The sequence below is a fragment of the Taudactylus pleione genome, unplaced genomic scaffold (genome assembly GCF_031769625.1).
Source record: "Taudactylus pleione unplaced genomic scaffold, aTauple2 ptg000032l, whole genome shotgun sequence".
Lineage (NCBI taxonomy): Eukaryota > Metazoa > Chordata > Amphibia > Anura > Myobatrachidae > Taudactylus > Taudactylus pleione.
The window spans coordinates 48,979,934-49,003,418 of NW_028284434.1; the positions used below are offsets into that span (position 1 = coordinate 48,979,934).

Sequence of the window (23,485 nt, forward strand, 5' to 3'; positions counted from 1 at the left end):
ACTGGTGTGGTACACTAACACTACAAGTCCCAGCATGTCCAGTAGGCACCTCCAATTGGTTAGGATCTCTATTTGGCACTGCAGCACCCGTAGATAGACTATGCCGGAGCCTAGTGCACCGCATCAGTCGGCAGCACCCAGCCTGGCGTTAGCGTTACACAATGTCTTAGGTAAGCACAAAGCACATAGCAATAAGGGCTGCGGTCACTTTAACAGCGAGGAGGTGGGGGGGCGTGTCATCAGACACATGTCTCCTTAAAGCGCCAGCAGCAGCAGCAGCCACAGCGGCAGGCAGCCAGCAGCTCCTACAGGTATCAGGGGGTATCTAACCCTACAGCTGGTTCTCTCCCCTCCCCGTCATGTACACCATCACCCGAGGACCCAGCAAGCTCACCACCCAGAGGAGGACAGGTAACCCTCAGCCTGTGTGCCTTGCTGCATGCAGCCCCATAGCACCTCTGGCATTAGCAATAGGCTGACCTTGCACCTCTGTACTATTACTCAGCACCCAATACCAAAGCAGGTAACTGGGGAAGAACTGCCATCTGCTAAACTACAACAGATCACCGGGACATGGTACTCAACACAGGAGGTGCATGGTCTATTCTGTACCTATGTTTATATCTATCTATATCTCACACCATGAGTTCTATTGTAGAGAGAAGCAAATTATTATTTGCCTTGTTTAAATGTTTCTATATTAATGGTCAGTTAATACTCAGTCTTGTTTTATTGCTATGTCTGCACACAATTTTGAAGCACTACAGAATATGCTGTCGCTATATGCAGTGGGTGATACATGTGTCCTCCAATCATCATCACTATGTGTGTCCCATGCAATATCATTATGTGGGGTGCTTCATTTTCAGCAATATATTTGGAGATCAGGCAATGTAATAATTTAATGTCTTAATGCTTTGTGCATAATATTACATGTCTGCGTCTCCATTACATAAGTGTCAATTATTTACTTTCCTCCCCAGGTCCCAAGCAGCAGCTGGACACTAAACTGCAGGAGCTGAAGAGCAGACAGCAGCAGCTGCTTAGCCCCACCTCACCCAGCGCCTGTGAACCACTTCCAAGGTCAGCACATGCAGATTTATCTCTAGGGGCTGGGACGTGGGGGGTGACCAGAGTCTGCACCCTAGAACCATTGTCTGGGGGTGAAAGGCAGTGCCGCTACATGACCTTGTGCAGAGGTTACCATGTGCAGAGTGTCATTGTCACATGGTTGTACAGGGGGAAGGAGGGGGGAAGCAGGAGGGAGTGTCAAGGGCTGGGTTCTCTTAACCCTACGCTGCCTGCACTGCCGTCTTGATGGCTCATCTCAATGAATTGTGTATCCTATGTTAATAAATAACACAATTATTATATGAGGTCAGTCTGTGACGTTTTAATGTAATGTATTGCACGGGAACAGCAGTCTTCCCTCTATATTAAAAAAAGTTATTTATTTATTTTTATTTTGTTATACAGCAGAGAATAGTCGAGACCTAATATTCCCATACAGCAGTTTATAAAATATGAATTAATTTATTCAGTGTAAATTCATATTTTGAACCCTTTTTCTAGGAGCTTGCTCTTTGTTCATGCATTAGGTATTCTAGTTGTGTTACAAGTCTAACCTGTCCCTACCCGTAGGCATTACCTGTTGTCCTGTGTTATTGAGTAAACCGGAATTAGTCACCCTTTGACCTACCCAATGATTGGTCCTGCATCATGACCCTAGAGGACATTATCACCGTGTACTTTAACAAAAAATGTACATCTTACTGTAAAATACAAAGTGTATTAGTTGTCTGTGACTTGTATGGCATTCGTTTTGTATAATTACGTAAATATTAGTAATCGTCTTATTTTACACTAGTGAGTGCATTATTCCTATTATGTATTTAGACCACGGGCTTATTCACAGTCTTTATACTTTCCTTTGACCTACATCCTGACTAAACACTTGACACAGACTGAGCCTGAACAGAGATTACTATGGGTACAATGTGCTGTATTTCTCAATAGGAAACTTAATACCACGTGACGTCCCCTTAGGGCACCGTGAGCCCTGACATAAGATTCTTATGCTTGCCAGTATTTGGATACGATTTGGGGCGACAGAACAGGTGTCTCCAGGTTATTGTTGGAAAGCAGTGATGACCCCTGTATATCCAGAAGCCATGTCCCCCTGCAGGATAATCTGCCCTGTCTCCTGCCTCCCTCCCTGCCTTTATCGGAGTATTGGTATAGAATAAGCAGGACTGACCCTTCCGCACCTATAATCTGCCTATTATCTGATAATGCCTGAAAACTGCATTCACAATTGAATAGTTTCTTACTGGCCTGTTTCTACAAATTGCGTTGGCGTCTCTAAAACTGCCCTCTCACACTGCAATGTAGCCACTATTATTGCCCCATTATCACCACGTGTCGCCCAAAAAGGAGTTTGAAAATAAGACATCAAGGTGATTGCTGCAGCGTTTTAATCTTCTTGTTCGGTTGTCTTATGACAACGATTCCCTGTGTTTGTAGGACTACTGAGTTTTGTCCAATGTAGCCCAGCGCTGTCATTCTGGTGGCACTTGGCAGTATGCAGCACTGGCACTTTTTTTTTTTTTTTTTGTACAATTCTTAATTCTTCTAACTAGTGCTGGAAACAGAAAGAAATCTCTGAAATCATTTCAGTAATGAATAAAGTGTCTGGGGACTACTATAAATCCTGTAAAGATACTGGCACATTACATAAAAAAATCATGGGTGTATATTTAATGGGTGCAGTGTATCTGGGGCACACAGGTCCCTCGGCCCAATAGACCGTTGTCGTCCGCCCCTATACACAGAACCAGGTCTGACCGGTGGCTGTCCGCCCCTCATTTATTAAACAATTGCCAGAAATATATCACACTGTGCCAAATTCTTTACTATCTTCTTAACTAGCATTGGTTTGTGCCTTCTCATTGTGCGGATGGCCCTTCCTTTCTTATAATGGCTCTGTAGCTACCTTTTGTCTGTGGTCAAATAGGACCCTGACGCTTAAGTGAAGCCAAAGGACCACCCTCTGTGCCCAGTGTCCTATATATTATATATGTTACATAACATCCTCCAGTGGAAACAAAATGGCAGCTTCTGATTCCCTAGAAATAGGGCATGGGTGGCAACGATGTTATCATGTTTAAGATCATTGTGGTAATGGGCATCCTCCAGGATCTTTTGGGGTGGGATACAATAAAATCAGCTAGTGAACGGGCATGGTCAGGCTAAAGTTTAGACGCTGCCCTCCCCAATTACAATGAATAATACCCATGATCCCACTGCCCCCTAGAACATGAATAATCTGCATATCACCTCTACCCCAAGCCTACAACCGCTGCATTGATAAGTTTATCTAAAGACAAAAGTAGCAGATACCCAAGTGCTGACTGCTGACTTCATGATTGCAGTCATTTCAGAGGCTGCCTTTTATCTCTGTTTGCCCTGGTCCGTGTCAGAGCACTTATGTACGGTATATAGAAGCCTTACAATGATTAATGGGACGTTTACACCACAGCACACACGTGTTGGGAGGGTTGTATGTTACACATGATGCCACAGATAAACAGATAAAGTCATGTGATGTTTATGTGAGGGAATCCAACATCTGAGGTTTTTTTGTTTTTTTAAATGTCATCATTACATTGCTGCTCCCTACCACATCTTCCCCAGCAGTCCTGGTAATTCTATTATAAAGAAGGATGTTTTGTTTTCCACTCCGTTTTGGCATGAAAAAACTCTAGGATGTCTTTGATAATATATAGTTTCTTTTACCTACTTTGTGTTAAATAATATGAATTGTTTTCAGAGAGAGATTATTGGAGTTGTATCAAACCTTGGAGGGAGATAAAGTGGGGAATTTGCCCATGGCAACCAATCGCTTTCTAACTTTCATTTTATAGACTGTGATCGATAAATGACAGCTACAAGCTGATTGGTTGCTATGGGAAACTTCTCCACTGTATCGCTCGATAGGGTTTGATACATCTCCCCTTATGTCACTGTGAAGGAGCCACATGATATAAATACATTTCCTCACATAGTCCAGGGGACTTGGTGTATGTGTTGTTGTGGACTGACTATTACACTTTAATGTATTTTAGTATCTTTCTCCCTCTGTGCAGTCATTCTACTCCAAAACTAGTGTTCAACCGTGTGAACGGGAAGCGTGCCGCGGCAGTTAGCCCCCCTGCAGAGGACGAGATTTACACACCAGCGCATGAGGAGAACGTCCAATTTGTGTATCAGGGTAAGAGTGTTTCCCTTGTCATCTAGCAGTAGTCATGCAGTATATCCATATACCAGAAATCATGTACTTTATGGTGGCTGTAAATATAGCTTGAAAGCCCAGGTTTAAATTATTTTTTATTCTGCTTTGTATGGAATCACTCCTATTTGAGCTGGCGGCAGAAAACCATGGGCGTTCCTGGGTTGCTTGAAATTGTCACAAAATAGGGCCGTGTTATGGGCGTGTCAATGAATGCGTCTGCGTTTCACAAACACTGAGCCGCAGAGGCCATCTTTAGATGAAGTTTAATTGGAGACAGTGCACCCACATTAGAGCGTCGTAAGCATCGATGATGCGCCGATAGTGGAGTGCTTGAGGCCGTCTGTGTAATTGCTGATCGCGACACGCCCGCGTCTGGCTAGCCACCCCCGTCGCCTTTGAAAAACATCCACTGAAATTGCATGGATCTGCGCGCAATTTCGGTCTGCGTCTTTGTACGGTAACCATCGAGACGCATGCGCAGTGGGACTCTGATGCACATGCGGACTAAAAACATCGGCCACTTGTGTGCGGCTTCGACATCACGGCGCACCTCTGAATCATGGCCAATGTAAGAAGTTTTGCCCATAGAAGGATTTCCTGATTATCTCATTTTCTTATGTTGTAAACCATTGAGCTAGACACAGCAGTTACTATCGTGTTACTAGTATAGCCATCTGTGAGTGCACTACATTATACATGCACTGAGAGAGCTTCTGTGAGTGCACTACATTATACATGCACTGAGAGCTTCTGTGAGTGCACTACATTATACATGCACTGAGAGAGCGCTTCTTGTGATTACATTAAAATTGTATTGTGGTTTTTATTTGCACCAACTGTCCCACAATGCTGGCTGTGTGAAAGGATCATTGGGGTAGATTTACTAAACTTAGCAACCAATCAGATTCTAGCAATCATTTTCTAGATTTTATTTGATAAATATAAGCTACAATCTGATTTGTTGCTATGGGCAATGCCTCCATTATTCCTTTAATAAAAGTTAAAAGACTCTTGCATGCAGCATTTATGAGCCCTTATGTCTGATCTGATCACTCAGCAAAAGTAAAGATTTGTTAGTTCACTCCCGTTAATGTTCCTTTTTAAATTAGTTTATAGCAATGTATCATTAGGGGAATGTGTAACTGGTGACTGTAATTCCTATAGACTGGAAATATCCTGAGTGGAATACTAATATTACTGGTGGCTTTCAGGTCGGCAGATGGTTACTTAGACACTTTTTCACTAGATACCGTGACTTGTAGACTATCGTAGGACAGGATCTTTACCTACTTTACGATTCTTCTGCTTTAAATGTTTGTATCTATTGTATGTTGGGATTAAACTGATACCAAATGTTCCACGGTTTTGGTGTTAAAATATCTTTTCAACCTTTTACATGCGCTGCAGAAAGCATGGTAGCAGTGTGTTGTATTTCAGGGCATCAAAAATAGAAGGCACTCAAAAGGGACTTTAAAATAAAACTTATCTTCTGGAAAATAATTTTTTTTTTCTTCAGGGTCTATAGGGCTCCACAGGGGAGACAATGGAGTGTAGGTGGGGTGAGGACCGGATACCAACAGCAAAGCTTTTCAATCCCAGGATGCAATACATATTGATGCTCCGATTCACCCCATCACCCCCTATACCCCGCCCACAGCCTGAGGGCAACTCAGTTTCGTTAGTGTCTGGCAGGAGCTGGGTCACCATTTTAACAGTGGGGCTGCTATTAAGCAGCACAAGCTATACTACAGCAACATTAACAATTTCAGGCTCTGCCTTTTGGCTTTTCAACAGCTCCTCGGGTCTTTACTAAGATCATGGCAGTTATAATGGCCTATCTTTGTCATCAGGGGATCAGACTGCTCCCATACTTAGATGATCTCGTGCTGTTGGCCAGCTCCCCAGAACTTCTTCACCGCCATCTACAGGTAACCGTTGCCTTTCTATAAAAGAACGGTTGGCTGATCAACTGGAAAAAGTCTTCCTTGACACCTTCTCAAAGAATGGTACACCTGGACTCTCAGGTTCAGAGAATCTTCATAACAGCAGACAAAATCTCGAAATTACAACACCTGGTGCGCAGACTACTACACAGTCACAGAGAGGGATCCATGGTGTCCACCTTCGACATGGTGGAGTTCGCTCAGTGTCACTACAGGCCCCTACAACACCTGATCCTCTCCAGGTGGAATGGGCTGCCCCATCTGCTCAGATCCCAGATGATGGGCCTCTCCCCGGATGTTCGCCTGTCCCTAGCCTGGTGGCTACAGCCGTCCCACTTAGACAAGGGACGCCCCTTTTGGATCCCAGACTGGGCACTTCTCACCATGGACGCAAGCCTCCGCTGGTGGGGCACAGTGACCGGTCAGCACTCCTTCCAAAGCCACTGACTCCAGCCGAGGTGGTCTTACCAATCAATGTCCTGGAACTCCGAGCCATCTACAGAGCTCTCAATTGGGCTCAGGATATTCTTCAGGGCAGGCCAGTACAAGCACAGTCCGACAACGCCACGGCAGTGGCCTACCTCAATCACCAAGGAGGCACTCTAAGTCGGACAGCAAAGGCAGAAGTGTCCCGCATTCTCACATGGACCAGACGCCATCTCCGCAGTGTTCATCCCAGGAATTCTCAATTGGAAGCGTATTTCCTCAGCCGTCCCGACGTGCATGCCGGAGAGTGGTCTCTACAGCCAGAAGTCTTTCAACTCCTGGTGGACAAATGGGGTCGACCGGATGTGAACCTCAAGACACAACCACAAACTTCCAGTGTATGAAGCCAGGACAACACGGCCTTCGTATATATGTATACGCGGCCTTCCATTTGGTGTACCTCTTCTCTCCAATATAATTTCTTCCTTGGAAGTTCAAACAGGAAGGGGGGTACAGTCCTGTTGGTAGCTTCGGTTTGGCCCACACGCCATTGGTACTCTGATCCTCAAAGTCTCTCCATAGACGCCCCTCTTCAGCCAGACCTGTTGTCCCAGGGTCCATGTCTACATCCCGACCTGGCCCACCTGTCTTTAATGGCTTGGCTCTTGAGACATCCCTCCTAAGGGCTAAGGGACTTTCTAGCTATGTGGTACAGACCATGCTCTGAGCACGTAAACCGGCCTCGGACAGAATTTATCATCGGATGTGGCATACTTACTTCCAGTAGTGTGCTCCTAGAAACTATGACCCTCAGGTTTTTAAGGTTTCTAGAATACTTGCCTTTCTCCAGGCTGGATTGGATCTTGGACTCCACCTGGCATGTGGTTCTCTGAAATTGCACGTCTCCGCTCTGTCCATCTGGTTCCAGCGCAGAATTGCTCCTCTACCGGATGTTCACACCTTCGTACAAGCTGTTCTACGTATACAACCTCTTTGTCCCTCCTGTGGCTCCGTGGGAGTTGTCAGTGGTTCTCCACGCTCTTCAGGAACCTCTATTCGAAATCTTGGAATCAGTTGATGTCAAGTGGCTCACTGCGAAGACTGTTTCTTCCGGCTATAGCATCTGCCCATAGGGAATCTGATTTAGGGGCGCTTTCATGTTGCTCCCCTTTAATCTTCGATCAGAACTGGGCTGTTCTTAGAATGCGCCTGGGCTTCCTTCCCATGGTGGTTTCTCGTTTCCACCTTAATGAGGAAATTGTGGTTCCGGCCTTTCAATCACCAGACCTCTCGGCAGGTGAGGCTTTTTGGGAAGTGGTCCGTGCTCTGAAGATCTACGTTGACCGTACTAGTGCCATCAAGAAATTGGACTCCCTCTTCATCTTATATGGATTCCATAAGATGGGATGACCAGCTAACAAACACTCTGGCCAGATTGATTTGCATGACTATCTCACAGACTTATACGCAGATGGGCCTTTCTGTGCCAGCTACAGTATCTGCTCATTCTACTCGCTCTGTGGGTCCCTCGTGGGCAGCTCGGCGTGATGCCTCTGCTGAACAGCTATGCAAGGCGGCCCCGTGGTCTTCTGTTCACACCTTTCTTAGGTTTTATGACTTTGATACATTTGTCTCTCAGGATGCTTCCTTCGGGTGCCGGGTTCTGCTCTCAGCTCAGGAGTGTCCCTGTCCTTAAACAACTGCTTTGGGTCAGTGGTACAATGAGTGTCTGCAGGCAACAGTGAAGCATGGTGGAGGTTTCTTGCAAGTTTGGGTCTGCATTTCAGCAAATAGAGTTGGGGATTTGGTCAAGGTTAATGGTGTCCTCACTTCTGAGAAATACAGGCAGGTGCTTGTCCTGCTGCAGAATAAATTTGGAGCCAATCAGATGCCTTCCTGATGGTATTGCATGATGGATAACAGCCCCAAACATACAGCCAGTGTCATTAAGAACTATCTTCAGCATAAAGAAGGAGTCCTGGAAGTGATTATATGGCTCCCACAGAGCCCTGATCTCAACATCGAGTCTGTCTGGGATTACATGAAGAGACAGAAGGATTTGAGTAAGCCTACATCCATAGGAGATCTGTGGTTAGTTCTCCAAGATGTTTGGACCAACCTCCCTGCAGGTGTGCAAGTGTACCTAGAAGAATTGATGCTGTTTTGAAGGGAAAGGATGGTTACACTAAATATTGATTTGATTTAGATTTTTCTTCGGTTCATTCACTTTGCCAATTGATTTCACTTTTTGTCAATTGATAAGTTTATTTTTAACACTTCTATTTTTTTTAAAACACTCTTACTTTGCAGAATTTTTTTCCACATCTCTCTAAAACTTTTGCACAGGTGTGTGTGTGTATATATATATACATATATATATGTATGTATAAATATATATATATATATTATAGCAAAGAACAGCGGCACTCTGAGACTATCAAAATATTTTTTTTAGTGTGATACATCACATTACATAACAAAACTACCTTTCTCAGAGGGCACCGGAGCACACAACCCCATTTGAGAAGAGTGCCAGTCTATTTGTTTCTATTATATTACATACGCCATTTTCTCTATATTGATAAAATGTATTCCTCATGTTGTCCAGTGCACAAACTTGTACTGTATGACTGTGGGCACAGTACAGGTTACCGGGGCAGTGTTTCCCATACACTAACCTCCTACTGTACTTTTAAGGGTAAACATAAGTTTTGTTAGGATTAAGGTGGTTGATCCTGTTCATCTACATAATGTAACTAGCCATTTGTTCCACAACCCTAACACTAGTCCTGTGAGAACTCTTCATCATCTGCTAAGCTAGTTTTCATTTATTACTTACATGGTACATAGGTGAATTATTATGTATTTTATTTAGACAAGTCAAGCAGCCTCCAAACCAGTATATGTCTCTTAAACTGCAAAATGGTTAGTGTTCTGTGCGCAGATTACATATAGGTGGCTGCGCAACTACAAATTGAAGAAATGCCAAGTAAGCTGGGATTTCATGTTGGTGTGTTCTTGCGCAGCAGCTGGAGACTGCAGTTTGCTCATCTCTGGCCTACAGGGTACTAATGTAATGTACAGACCTTTGCCAATGTTCAGCCTTTCTTCCTACTTCTCCCCAGCCTGGCAGGAGGTGCAGCATCAGTTGGACAAACAAGAACTCGATGAATGTGGTCCCCAACAATATCAAGATCAATCACCAGATCCTTCTCTTAACAGTAAGACCAGACTGTAATAATTCTTACCAGTAACTACAGCTTCACTCAATTAGCCGGCGAAATACACAGTGGACCCCGAATTGGGGTGTCCCTGTACATTTGCTGATACTAATGTGCACTGTGTATCTATGTTTTATAATATGAGATATGGTAAGAACTTACCCTTGTTATCTCTATTTCTACGAAGTCCATAGGGTTCCACAGGATACCTTGGGGTATAGGTGTGACGTCAGTCGCAGGGCACCAAAGAGTTAAGCTTTCAGCCTCCCAGGATGCACTAGGTCCCCCTCCTATACCCCGCCCCCGGGCCAAGGCACCTCAGTTAGTTACCAAGCCATAGGCCGGAGGAGGAGAAGGAAGAGAGAGAACAAAGATCTGGACACATACAAGAATCACATTCTCACCAGAGGGAGACGGAAAACCGGTGACCAGAGCAAAGCCCATCTGCAGCACAGGTGCGACAGGGCGGGAGTCCTGTGGAACCCTATGGACTTCGTAGAAATAGAGATAACAAGGGTAAGTTCTTACCATATCTCATATTTTCTACTTCAGGGTCCATAGGGTATCCACAAGATACCTTGGGGATGTCCCAAAGCAGTATCCTTTAAGGGTGGGGACGCTCCTGTGCAGAAAGGAGAATCCGCCGCCCGAAGGAAGCATCCTGAGAGGCGAAGGTGTCAAACCTGTAATACCTCACGAAGGTATGGACAGAAGACCACGTAGCAGCCTTGCAGATCTGAACTGCCGAGGCACCACGTCGAGCTGCCCACGAAGGACCCACAGACCTAGTGGAATGAGCCTTCAGAGAAGGAGGGACCGGTAGGCCTTCATGAAGATAAGCTTCAGAAATAGCCATACGGATCCAGGCTGCCAAAGTTTGCTTTGAAGCAGGCCAACCCTTTTTACAGAAGCCATAGAGGACAACAAAGCGTCCGACTTCCTAAACAAAGAAGTGCGGTCAACATAAGTCCTTAAGGCCCGCACAACATCCAAAGAGGCCTCACCCACGGAAAGACCCGGTGAGTTAAAGGCCGGAACAACTATTTCCTCGTTAACATGAAACTGGGAAACAACTTTGGGAAGAAACTCGGGCCGAGTGCGGAGCACTGCCCTGTTCCCATGAAAAACCAAGAAAGGGGGTCTACAAGAAAGAGCCCCTAACTCAGAAACACGTCTGGCTGAAGCAACGGCCAGAAGGAAAACAGTCTTAGCTGTTAGCCATTTAATATCCACTGAGCCCAGTGGTTCAAACGGCGGTCCTTGGAGTGCCCTCAGGACCACAGCCAAATCCCAAGGCGCCACAGGTGGAACAAAGGGCGGCTGAATACGGAGAACACCTTGCATAAAGGTGCGCACATCCGGGATTGTAGCAATCCTACGGTGAAACCAGACAGATAGGGCCGAAACCTGTACCTTCAAAGAAGCAAGGCGAAGCCCATGATCTAGTCCCGCTTGCAGGAAGGCGAGAATCCGAGACAGACGAAACTCCCGCGGTGCATAACCTCTCGGTCGACACCACTGGAAGAACGTATGCCACACGCGATGGTATATCCTCGCGGAAGACGGTTTCCGAGCTCGTAACATGGTACGCACCACAGAGCTGGAAAACCCCCAGGACCTCAGCATGGCCGTCTCAACAGCCACGCCGCCAAAGACAGCCGAGTCAGGTCCGGGTGAAGACAAGGACCCTGAGACAGAAGGTCCGGTCGTAGCGGCAACCGCAGAGGACTGTCCACGGACAGACCCTGAAGGTCTGAGAACCAGTGCCGTCTGGGCCACGCGGGAGCTATCAACAGGAGCGTCCCTCCTTCCTGTTTGAATTTCCGGATTACCCGTGGAAGAAGGGAGACCGGAGGGAACAGGTATGCGAACCTGATCGTCCACCGGACGGACAGAGCATCCACCAGAGACGCCCCTTCGTCTCTTGTGCGAGACCCGTACACCGGCAACTTGTTGTTGTGCCGGGACGCCATGAGGTCGATTTCTGGAAGACCCCACCTGTCCACCAGTAGTTGAAAAACGTCCGGGTGCAGGGACCATTCCCCTGGATGAACGTCCTGGCGACTTAGAAAGTCCGCCTCCCAATTTAGCACTCCCGGGATGAAGACCGCTGATATGGCCGGAAGATTGCGCTCCGCCCAAACCAGGATCCGAGAGACCTCTACGAGAGCCGCCCGACTGCGAGTTCCTCCTTGCCTGTTTATGTAGGCCACGGTGGTAGCATTGTCCGACTGGACCTGCACCGGGTGACCCTGGAGAAACCGCTGTGCCTGCAGGAGAGCATTGAAGACCGCACGGAGTTCCAAGATATTTATTGGAAGCTCCGCTTCTGTCGGTGTCCACCTGCCCTGGAACAAGTGTGGACCCGAAACTGCTCCCCAGCCCCGAAGACTGGCGTCCGTTGTCAACAGGACCCAATTTGGAACCCAGAACGGATGTCCCTTGTTGAGGTGGGTCGTCTTTAACCACCACGCAAGGGACAGGCGAACCTCCGGGGTGAGCACAATCGTCTGGAACTTCAGAGACTGAGGCAGCCCGTTCCACTTGGACAGGATCAGGTGCTGCAGAGGTCTGGAGTGAAACTGGGCGTATTCCACCAGCATCCTTTGCTGTCCCGAGTCCAATAAGGCTCCAAGATGCAGAATCCTCCGAGACGGGATTAGAGTGGACTTCTGCCAGTTGATTAGCCAGCCGTGCCGTTGCAGCAGTGCAATGGTCAGGTCCAAGTGGTGTAACAGGAGCTCTGGAGATCCTGCCACCAATAACAGGTCGTCCAAGTACGGCAACATGCGGACTCCTTGCAGCCGCAGAGAAGCCGCCATGACCGCCATAGCGTCCTGTATGTCCAATGACACCATGTAGTCCCCAGGTTCCAGCGCCAGAATGATGGACCGTAGGGTCTCCATCCGAAACTTCGGGACCCGCAAAGACTTGTTGAGTGCTTTGAGGTTGAGAATCGGATGATATGACCCATTGGGTTTCTGTACCAAAAATAGATTTGAATAGAAACCCTGGCCCCTCTGGGAGAATGGAACAGGCACTATAACTCCAGCCTGGAGCATAGTGTGCAATACCTTCCGCAGCTCCGTAGCCTTGTTCCGGTCTGATGGTAGACCCGTGGTGAAGAATCGAGCCGGGGGTCTGTGCCGGAAGGAGAGGGCGTACCCGTGAGAGACCACCTCCAGAACCCAAGTGTCTGTCGTAGTGAACGACCAACACCGGGAGAACTGCAGCAGGCGGCCTCCCACCCTGGGATCCCCCAAGGGGAGACCCGGACCGTCAGGCCGCAGGCTTGTCATCTGGCTTGGGGGCCGGACGTCTGGTACTCCATGCCTGTTTCCGGGGCTTGACCGATTTCTTAGGGCCAGCCTGTCGAGGAAACGACTGTGGTTTGGGCCTGCCCTGGGCCCTAGATGACCGAAAGGACGATGGTCCAGAACCAGAAGGAGCAGCGGCCGACGGGAGACAAGCAGATTTGGCTGCCGCCAGCGTGGCCACAATCTTATCCAGATCCGGACCGAAGAGAACTTCTCCGGTAAACGTCAACGCTTCCAGACCTTTCTTGGATCTGCGTCCGCCTTCCAGGATCGCAGCCACAAGGTGCGACGAGCAGCTACCGCTGCTGAAGAAATTCTAGACACCAGAGTACTAATGTCTAGAGCCGCCTCGTTGATGTAGGTGGCCGAATCACGGAGATTGCCAATCAACTCCGCCTGTTCGGCCGGACAGTCGGATTCAAAAGAAGCCTCTAATGAATCCGCCCAGTGCTCCATCGCTCTGGCAACCCAGCAAATGGCCATAGCCGGCCGTGCTGCCCCCCCTGCAAGGGAATAAGCGGACTTCAGGCAGATTTCTACCTTGCGGTCCGTAGCATCCTTAAGGGAGGACATGGATGGCATCGGCAATGTGGCACTACGGACAAGACGGGTCACGTGAGAATCCACCTGTGGAGGGGATTCACACTTAGCAAAATAATTATCCGCGAACGGATAAGCCACCGCCAGGCGTCTCTGCGGCTGGTATCTTTTGCCAGGTTGTTTCCACGCCTCCTCTAAATGGTCCACCAACTGACCCGAAAGAGGAAAGACTGTGGCATCGCCCTTCACATCTTTGAAAAAGGCATACTTAGATTTAGCCGCTGGGGGAACTTCGTCCTCAATCACCAAGGCTGTGCGGACCGCCCGAATAAGTCCAGGAATATATACTTTGGACTTAGCATCAGCGTCCTTAGTATGGAAAGGTTCCTGATCGTAAGGATCCAGAATCTCCCCATCATCAGACGTCCCTTCGTCATCCTCATAAGGAGCGGACAGAGACGCCACCGGCCTTTTATGAGGCCGCATCACAGACTCCCCTTGCAACACATCCGACAAGTGCTGTACAGAACTCGTCAGGGAGTTAACCCACGCTGGCTCCTGAGAACCCGGGAGCGGGGAAATAGGGAGACTGTGGGGTACCACCAATTGTCGTGGGAACCCCTGCATGGGTGACGACACCACAGACTGCTGGGACAAACCCATCGGAGTAAACGCGGGCTGCGGAGCTAACTGGCCCACTAAAGCTGTTAACGCCTGAGCGAAACAAGCCCAGGGCGGCTCCTGTACCGGTGCTGTAACCGTAATAGGCCGCGCCATGGACAAACACTGCCGGCAAAGGCCCTCCGCGCTACCCTCCCCCTCCGCTAACGGTACTTTGCACGTGGTACACTGTAGCCGGAGGGGAAAATCACTTTCAGACATGATGGCACCACGTATGTGACCTCTCTCACCAATTAAGTATTAAATAGGCGAGAGACCACCCTGCAGCACCGCACCGCAAGGGCTTTAGCAGAAAGAACAGGGACAGTAATAAAGCTGACAGTTTAGAGAAGAAAAGTTACAGGCAGCGCTAGCACAGTCACATACAATGCAGAGAAATAACAATTCCTGCACTAACAGCGCTGATCACTCACTCAACTACACAGACACAGCGCTGCATACACAGACCTGAGCCACAGCGGAGGAGAGGTATGCGGGGGGACCCAGACCACGATGCTTCCTTCCAGACTTCCAGCAGCGTTCACCATGCGTTGCAGAGAAGATGGCCGCCGAGGAGCAGAGAGAAGCTGGCCTGGGGGAGGAGCGCTGACACAGGACCAGTCAGCACAGTGCAGAGAGGGCTGTGTGCAGCGGGGGAGGCGCCGGCTGTGAGACAGGGAAGGCGCGCTCCCCTGGCATGCATTTAACCCCTGGGACGCCGCAGCGCTACCGCTCTGCTGCGGTCCGCTGTCCCAGGGGGTAGTGGAAGCGCAGGTTGGTCGCCTGGCTCCACGCTGCAGCCAGTCCCCAGGGAGCCCCCTGCCTGGGGACTTAGGACCATGTGATCAGCGGGGACCCACCGCGGGACCCCGCTGCTTACCTCTGTCCCCCTTGAATCCGGCCATGGTCCGGAGCATCTGGGGTCACCGCTAGCTGTGACCCCAGACGCCCACCAGCATCCCCGGATCAGTACCGGCGTTCTGGTACCGGCGGGGTGTAGGGAAGACAGCATGGACGTCAGGACTGACTGTCCATGCTGTTCATCCAGATGTGCAGCCACAGCTGCATGAAGAAAAAGCTTCAGGGGCTCTTCTAGCCCCCACTCCAACAGGTGCACCCGACTCCGGCTGGGCACCAAACTAAACTGAGGTGCCTTGGCCCGGGGGCGGGGTATAGGAGGGGGACCTAGTGCATCCTGGGAGGCTGAAAGCTTAACTCTTTGGTGCCCTGCGACTGACGTCACACCTATACCCCAAGGTATCCTGTGGATACCCTATGGACCCTGAAGTAGAAAATCCCACTATAGCATATGCTTAATACATTTATTGCATAATGAGCATGTACTCGTTTATTGTGCTATTATGTTATAGAATACTGCTACACATACAATAATAGCGTGTGCTCGTGTTTGTCAGAGGAGGACCAAAGGGCCTATGGAGTGTGTGCTACTGTGCACTCTCCTTCCTCTGGCAGAGAAAGGGTTGGGGCTGATCCATATGCTCAGAACTACATTATCAGTTATTTATATGGCGCCGCAAGTGTTCCGCAGCGCCTTACAAAGTACATAAACAAATAGGTTAATTTACAGTACAATACAGGACATGGATAGTATACATTGCTACATTTGTGACCATAACACCCAGATAAGCAACAATGCAAAGCAACCAAGTGTTAGGTGCCCTAGTAGAGAGTAATAAGTAGATGAAAGTAGAGTAAGGAGAAGCACAAGAGGGTAGAGGGCCCTGCTCATAAGAGCTTTCAGTCTATATATTGAAGACTACATCTTTGGTCCTATGTCACAGTATACATGGACTGGAGATGGGGGGTGGTGGACGTGTGTGTGGGTTTTAGGCACCCCTTGGGGAAGGTTAGGCACCCTAAGAGAGTTGGGGTTAGGGGGAGAGGGGTAGGGATAGCATACTTACCTGCCATGTCTGGATCTGGGCTGCCAGTTTCGGGATTTCGTCCGGCAGTCATTTATACCGATCCTGTATATGAATTATTTTTTTCAGAGGAAATGATTGATTTGATATGGATCTTGCATGCAATAAATGTAATAGAGGATGAATTGCAATCTACAAAATAAAGTTTATCAAAAACATATAAATATTATCCATTGGCAAAGATAGGTTTTTACTTTGGGAAAATCAACAAAATGACCTATTTCATAAATAAATGTAAAGGTTTAACTTTATTATTTAGCTTAGCTTAGTTCAAGCCATTTGCAGCTTACAGTAATATTATACTACAGTATCCGGTTTCCCTTCTTGTTCCAAAGTCTGTCACTCTGGTTAATCTACAAAATAAAGCTTTCCATACAAGACTGCTGAGAGACTTCTGACATGGATTCCTTCCAGTGCTCATCTGCTAGATGGCTGCGGCAGCCCATCATATAATAGATGCCGAAACCATTGCACCTCTGTTCAGAGTTTGTTTCTTGTGACTTTTATACAAGTCGACATTTCATTCCGCCTTTCGTGCTCTTGTACTTGCAAGACAAATGGGTGAATGTGTGATTTTACAACTTCTTGCACCAGAATAGAAAGTTTGATTCCCCATGATGCAGGGTTTTAAGGGGAGATGTACCAAGCCTTGGAGAGGGAGAGAGAGAAAGTGGAGAAGTTGCCCATAGCAACAAATCGGCTTCTAACTGTAATTGATCCAGCTCAGTCTTTCTAACGACAGTTAGAATCTGATTGGTTGCTTGGAGCAAGATCATGTGAAGACGTTGCTCAAAGGCCTGATACAGATCTCCCTAAATGCATTATTGGGATTGGTATTGATTTTTAAATGACAAATTGTGTCTGGTCTAACCATTACTGTTTTTTTTTCCTCCCCCTCTACTCTCTGCAGATTTTGTTCCTCTCGACCTTGATGAGTGGTGGGCTGAACGCTTTCTGGCCAATATTGAGAACTAAGATGAGCGAGGAGACCCCTCAACCCCGTAATTTATCACTGCAGCTAAATATGCACATTTTTGCCTCTTGCATTAGAATAACAGAATGGGGTCTCAGACTGCAGCACTCGCCCCACAGCGAGAGACCGTGCAATGGACGCATTCTTTCCTGACCATACGCCTTTTCCGCATCCTTTACAAAGATTTCAGGTTTCAAGGTTACCTGAGAAAGCACAGAATGATTACGTACGGGTTACTGACCTAGAAGTGCTCCAGGAGTTGTAGTACGAGATGATATTACCCATTTGGAGGGGGGGGGGAGGGGAGAGAAAGGGGGTTAAACCGAGGTGGAGCAATGCACTACATTTTACTGAAGGGGTGATAATAATAGAAATATTTAAGTGATCTTAATCCTCAATATGACTATGAGTCTCCTATGCACAGTGGTACAACCATTTGCCGACCGTCTGCTAGAGCAGGCAGATCCTTTCTACCGCGTGGTATTCCTGTCCGTGTCAGTATGGAGTCAGGTCTTTGTCGCCTGCAGCAGACACAATGTGAAGCCCAAGACTTGTCTCCCTCGTGTCTTCTTCTTTATGTATTTTTTTGTAAAATCTGAGGGGTCTGTACAGCGCGGGAAATGTCTATTTTTCTAAATAAAGTTCGTGTTTTGCCTTGAAATGCAAATCATTGATGTATATAGAATACTAGATCTGAGTGTTTTTCTATGAATCTGCTCTCCTTATGAAATTTATCTGTGCCACTTGCTGAGGATGCTGGGTAATATCTTTGTAGAGCATTATTAATGATGAGCTGGGCTCCACCATGTGTACAGCAGCATCACTGGTAATGGGGGTGATTGATTTTCTGGAGAAGTATTCACAGCATTGAACGGCGGATAGTCCGTTGCTGCTACGTCTTGTGTGCTGCAGGCTGTACTTATAAAGGCAGAGACACTGTCTAGCAGTGTGTGCACTGATGTGGGCAAACTGGGTCCCAAATGTCCACATCAGTGGGCATTTGGGACCCAGTCGTGGAGCCGTCGGTGGTGGAGGAGAGGATCACAGCTGTTGAAACTGCAATGGCCGTGTACAAGTCAGCCTATATGAATCAGCCTGATTCTTATTGGCTATTGCTGACAGCCAACAGGGACAGCCGTGGCTTCAGGGCAGCAAGCCAATAAGAATCAGTTAGATTCTTATTGGCTGCTGCAAATTGTAACCACAATTTACCTGTCGAGTGCCTGTGGTCCATCTCTATTGATGCTTCAGCCACCCCTGTTATATGCCAACATGAAGAGAACCATTTTCTGGCCAGCTATTCATGTTAGAGATCCTCCAAAATTTTAAATGTGGTAATGTTTCTTTTAGAGAGGATGTTGCCTTGAGAAGGGTGTACAGTTGTTTTTCTTTACAAAAAAGTTTGATCTTTGCGCCATTATGGAGCTGGCAGAGATAATGAAATCTCCCTACAGTTAATATTTAATGAGATGCACTTTGCTCTGCTACAGGGAATTAAGTAACAAAACAAAAGAGGTGACATATTAAAAAATGCCATATATAATGAGGTCAGTCCCAGTCACCCATCACTTTAATATGTAATTTTAAAAAATGAAATCAACTGGAGAATAATGAAATGGGTTGTTGTAAGGATGTATGTGACATTTATAGTCTCACACAATGCTCACCTTCCGATAAATGCACAAAAAGAAGAAATACAGGTGCTCAACTCCAAATTAACTGATTGTATATAAATAAATACATTTTTGCAGTGAATAGAGGTTTTTGGCCAAGGTTATGGGCCTACCCACCACATCCGGGTAACCTCTGTTGGGTAGGTCCCTAACATACTAGGCTTCAAATCCAGAGCGCAGGACACCTCCAAACTGGCCCAGCTAAGCAGCCCCAGGGCACTGCCATAGTAAGAAAAGTGCAGTGTAAAAGAGATGGTTAAGAGCAGCCACAGCTGCATATAAAGAATGAAAATAAAAAAAGTGAGGTACATGTATATTAAACAAACAGTGAAGGGTTAAAATGTGTTATAAAAGAAAAATGTGTTATAATGCGGTGCCCTGAAACAGATCAACCAAAGCAATACAGGGGGACCCACGCCCCAAAAATGAACCAAAGCTGCACTACACAGTCTAAATATTTGCAGGACTTACCTATATTGTGCCTCTGACTGGTGTGCATATTACTATGCCAGACTCCATGCTCTAAACCAATGTAGTAGGGGTGCTAGTCTGAGTGATAAGTGTCTCAGGCTTTCCAGGTGTGCAAAGCAATGCACTGATTGGATTTATATAGGAAATGGACCTCAGACTGCACACCCTGAACATTATATATATATATATATATATATATATATACACACACATATAATTGGAGGTGCTACCTGTGGAGACAATTGATATATGCACAAAAAGAAGAAATACAGGTGCCCTGGGGCAGCTTAGTTGGGCCAGTTTGGAGGTGTCCTGCGCTCTGGATTTGAACCCTAGTATGTTAGGGAACTACCCGACAGGTTACTCAGATGTGGTGGGTAGGCCCATAACCTTGGCCAAGAATATGCCAAAAACCTCTATTCACTGCAAAAATGTATTTATTTATATACAATCAGTTAATTTGGAGTTGAGCACCTGTATTTCTTCTTTTTGTGAATATATCAATTGTCTCCACAGGTAGCACCTCCACCGCTGCCACCAAGAGAGTGGTTGTGGAAGGTTGCAGGACAGCAGACACATCGGAAGGTGAGTTTATATAGGAAATGGACCTCAGACTGCACACCCTGAACACACACACACACATATATATATATATATATGTGTGTGTTCAGGGTGTGCAGTCTGAGGTCCATTTCCTATATAAACTCACCTTCCGATGTGTCTGCTGTCCTGCAACCTTCCACACACACTCTCTTGGTGGCAGCGGTGTCTCCAAACCCGGGAAAGATGTGTGTACCTTGCAGGCAGCCATGCTGACCAGTAGCAATTTGTGGTGGTCATCCAGTGTTTGTTTCAACTGCATGTACATCACAATAGGGGGTCAGTAATGGAATAATAGCTATGTAGGCTATGGCACGGGGTCAGTAATGGAATAACAGCTATGCAGGCTGTGGCCCACTTGTAGGGGAAGACAGCTGTAGCCAGCATTATATCTCACAGGTCTCGCTGTTAGCTCTCTCCTTAAATATAGTTTGCCGAAAAGAAAGCATAACAGGAATGCTGCAAATATAATGAAAAAAAGAGGACTTATGTCTTACCTGGTTAAATCCTTTTCTTCGAACTCCATAGGGGACACATGCTTAGACCATGGGAATAGGGGGAGCAGGAGGAGTCTGGGCACCAAATAGTTAAACTTCTTCTCCCAGTACCTCTCATCCTCTACCCTAGGCAGGCCAGTTAAGTTAGCAAGGATGACGAGAAGAAAGACCGACCTACACATACTGGTCCAACACCCAGAAACGCCAAAGGAGTACTGGAAGCAAAGTAAAAAACCCTGCCATCAAGGTGGGCGGCCTGTGTCCCCTATGGAGTTCAAAGAAAAGGACTTAAACAGGTAAGACATAAGTCCTCTTTTCTTCTTCACGAACCATTGGGAACACAGGCTTAGACCATGGGACGTCCCAAAGCTATCCCATTACGGGAGGAGACGTGCCGGAGCTGCGCTGAGAACCCCTTTGGCCAAATGCCGCGACCATGGCAGTGAAGGTGGCAAATAAAGCATTGGCGAAGGGCCATAGGGCCACTCTTACGAAGCTGCTCAGCCGAGGCATCGCTGGTGAGCCACACAAGAAGCACAATCCGGTGAAAAAATCCAACTGTAAAGACAGAACAGAAAGGACCGCCATCGCAAAGGCATAACGGATCATCAAACTAAGCCAACTAGCTAAGTCCCGTGTGGAACCTGGCCTGTCCCATTTACTAAATTCGTATAGGACTAAAGTGGGGCCGTCCCATTGAGAACTCGAGTCCGAACACCAAAGACCTGGAAGTCCGGCACAATCCAAAGAAGTCTCCTTTGTAGAAAAATAGGTGCCTGAGCACAGGAACCAAACAGTCCTGGTGATGAGAAACCGAGGGACCACCAAAGGAAGGTAGCCTAAGCAAATTCAAAGGACAGCCTGATCCCAGTGAAACAACCCCTTGGGGAGGGACAAGGCAACACACCCCAGAGAAACAGTCGCCGGGAGCAGGAAATCGATAATCTATGTAAGCGAACATGTCAGCAGAGCCCAAGGGCTCAAAGGGCGACAACTGAAGAGCTTGAAGCACTAAAGACAGAGTTCAAGGATCCGAGCAGACTGCTTCTGAAGAGGACAGAAGGTGTAGGAACCTGTAACTTCTAAGAAGAAAGGCGGAGGGACAAATCCAGCCCAACTAGCTGAAGGGAGAGGACCCAAGAGAGGGAAACCCGCTGCGAATAATATTCCAGGCGGAACCCCAAGCAAAGTAAATACGCCGAAGCAGAGGAGAACTTATGGGCATACAGCATAGTACAAATAACCAACCTGGAGAACCAGGAAGTGCGCAAGACTGAGTCAAGAGCAAGGAATCTGGCCAGATTTGGATAGCAGCATGGGCCCTGAGACAGAAGAGCGTTGATAGAACATCTGCGTACCAAGCCCCATAGGAGGCAACCTGGATTGCCATGCCTCCTTCCCACTGCAGCTTGCAGAGGACCCACAGATCCACGAAATCGGAGGGAAGGCATATGAGAGAAGGAATCCTGCCAGACCGGCAAGACGTCCACCTGAAGGGCTCCCAGAACCCTGTTACGAGTAGGTAAAATCATCTAAACCTGGATTCGAACCCAGGCACCTGGCATACTATATGCTGTGACTTAGCCCTTTAAGCCACACCACATCAGCTTCATAGCAGTACCTCAATAGTCTGTGTTCATGCCGATATGCCACCAAGGCGATGTCTGGCCACCCCCAGCGAAGAACTAGGATACAAAAGGTGTGTGGATAAAGCCCCCATTCGCCTAGGTAGGTGCCCGGGTTGACCAAGGAAGCTCTGTTCCCCAACCCGGACTCTGGGGAGGAAAACTACCAACAGAGCCGGAAGCGGACACACTGTCCAGATGAGAACTCTACTCACCTTCTTCAATGTGCCGTGACTGCCACTGGTTTATGTAGGCGATGGCAGTCATGTGATCAGATTGAACCTGGATTGGACCAAGTTGTAGGAGCAGCCGAGCCAGGCAGAGGGAGCTAAAGATTGTTCGGAGATCTACAAAGTTGATCGGCACCCGGAGGCTGTTCACTGACCCTGGAAGGTTGTTGACATCGGTGGTGAGTAGAACCCTGTGTGGAATCCCAAAGGAGGCGATCCCAGTGTAAGCGGGACACCTGGACCACCAAAGGAAGACCCTAACCTCCCAGGAAGCTGTGAGCTATAGGTGGGAACTGTGCCACAGGGACCATCCTTTATCCAAAGAGGCAGTGATAAACTGGGCATACTCCGCCATGACGAATGTGGAGACAAACTAGCCCAGAATTTGAATGAAAGTGTATTGACACTTAGCGATGACTAAAAACCTTGTGAATCCTTCATATGGAACATCTCCTGCAACGGAGTCCAGGTGGAATACATCCCAGTGATGATGTTTCGGTGGGACTGGAGAGATCTAATGATACACCGATGTGTTCCTTGAACATCCGGAGACCGGCAAGGATCAGAAGATTGTTTAGAGAAGGTAGAAACCTTATGCCCATGTGGCATAAATTATTTACCATGACGTTTTTTTAAGTCTATGGGATCTGGAAAGACCAAATGGAAATGTCTGAAAATGAAAATGCTCCTCTCGTACCACCAGCCAGAGAAAATCTCTAGTGACTGGGCTGGATAGGAACCTGGAAATAGGCCTCCCAGAAAAACAAGAAGGACCCAAGATCCCACAGAGACAGAATGATGAGACCCCTTGGTTCACCAAAAAGCCTGTTGAGGAATTCCAGGTGAATAACGAAAAGACTGGCCAAAAAGTCCCACTCAGGAGGCCAGCAGGGTGTGACCAGTAGGAAAAAAACGGATCTTAGGCCGTTCCTGAAAGGCTACGTTCTAGCTCCAGGAGAGAGAAAAATTCACCCTTAGGTATCTTACACGGTGACCAACCAAGTGATGGAAACCGCAAAAGTTATCCTCCCACCCTGGGAACACCCCTAGGTGGAGGTCTGCCTAGTAAAGCACA

At 47.5% G+C, this 23,485-nt stretch overlaps 1 protein-coding gene across 2 annotated transcripts; it reads left to right on the top strand.

The window, feature by feature from the left end:
- Window positions 1-261: 261 nt before the first annotated feature.
- Window positions 262-18,348, top strand: MCRIP2 (MAPK regulated corepressor interacting protein 2). Of its 2 annotated transcripts, none has more exons than XM_088451903.1 (5): window positions 262-411; window positions 984-1,083; window positions 4,125-4,270; window positions 9,786-9,881; window positions 17,252-18,348. In XM_088451903.1, exons 1-5 carry the CDS (start codon window positions 360-362, stop codon window positions 17,314-17,316), a joined length of 459 nt encoding a protein of 152 aa, XP_088308029.1. In that variant the 5' UTR covers window positions 262-359; the 3' UTR covers window positions 17,317-18,348. The 2 variants fall into 2 exon arrangements, with proteins under 2 accessions (XP_088308029.1, XP_088308031.1); XM_088451905.1 differs by having other exon boundaries at window positions 4,146-4,270; window positions 17,252-18,342.
- The last annotated feature ends 5,137 nt before the right edge of the window (window positions 18,349-23,485 follow it).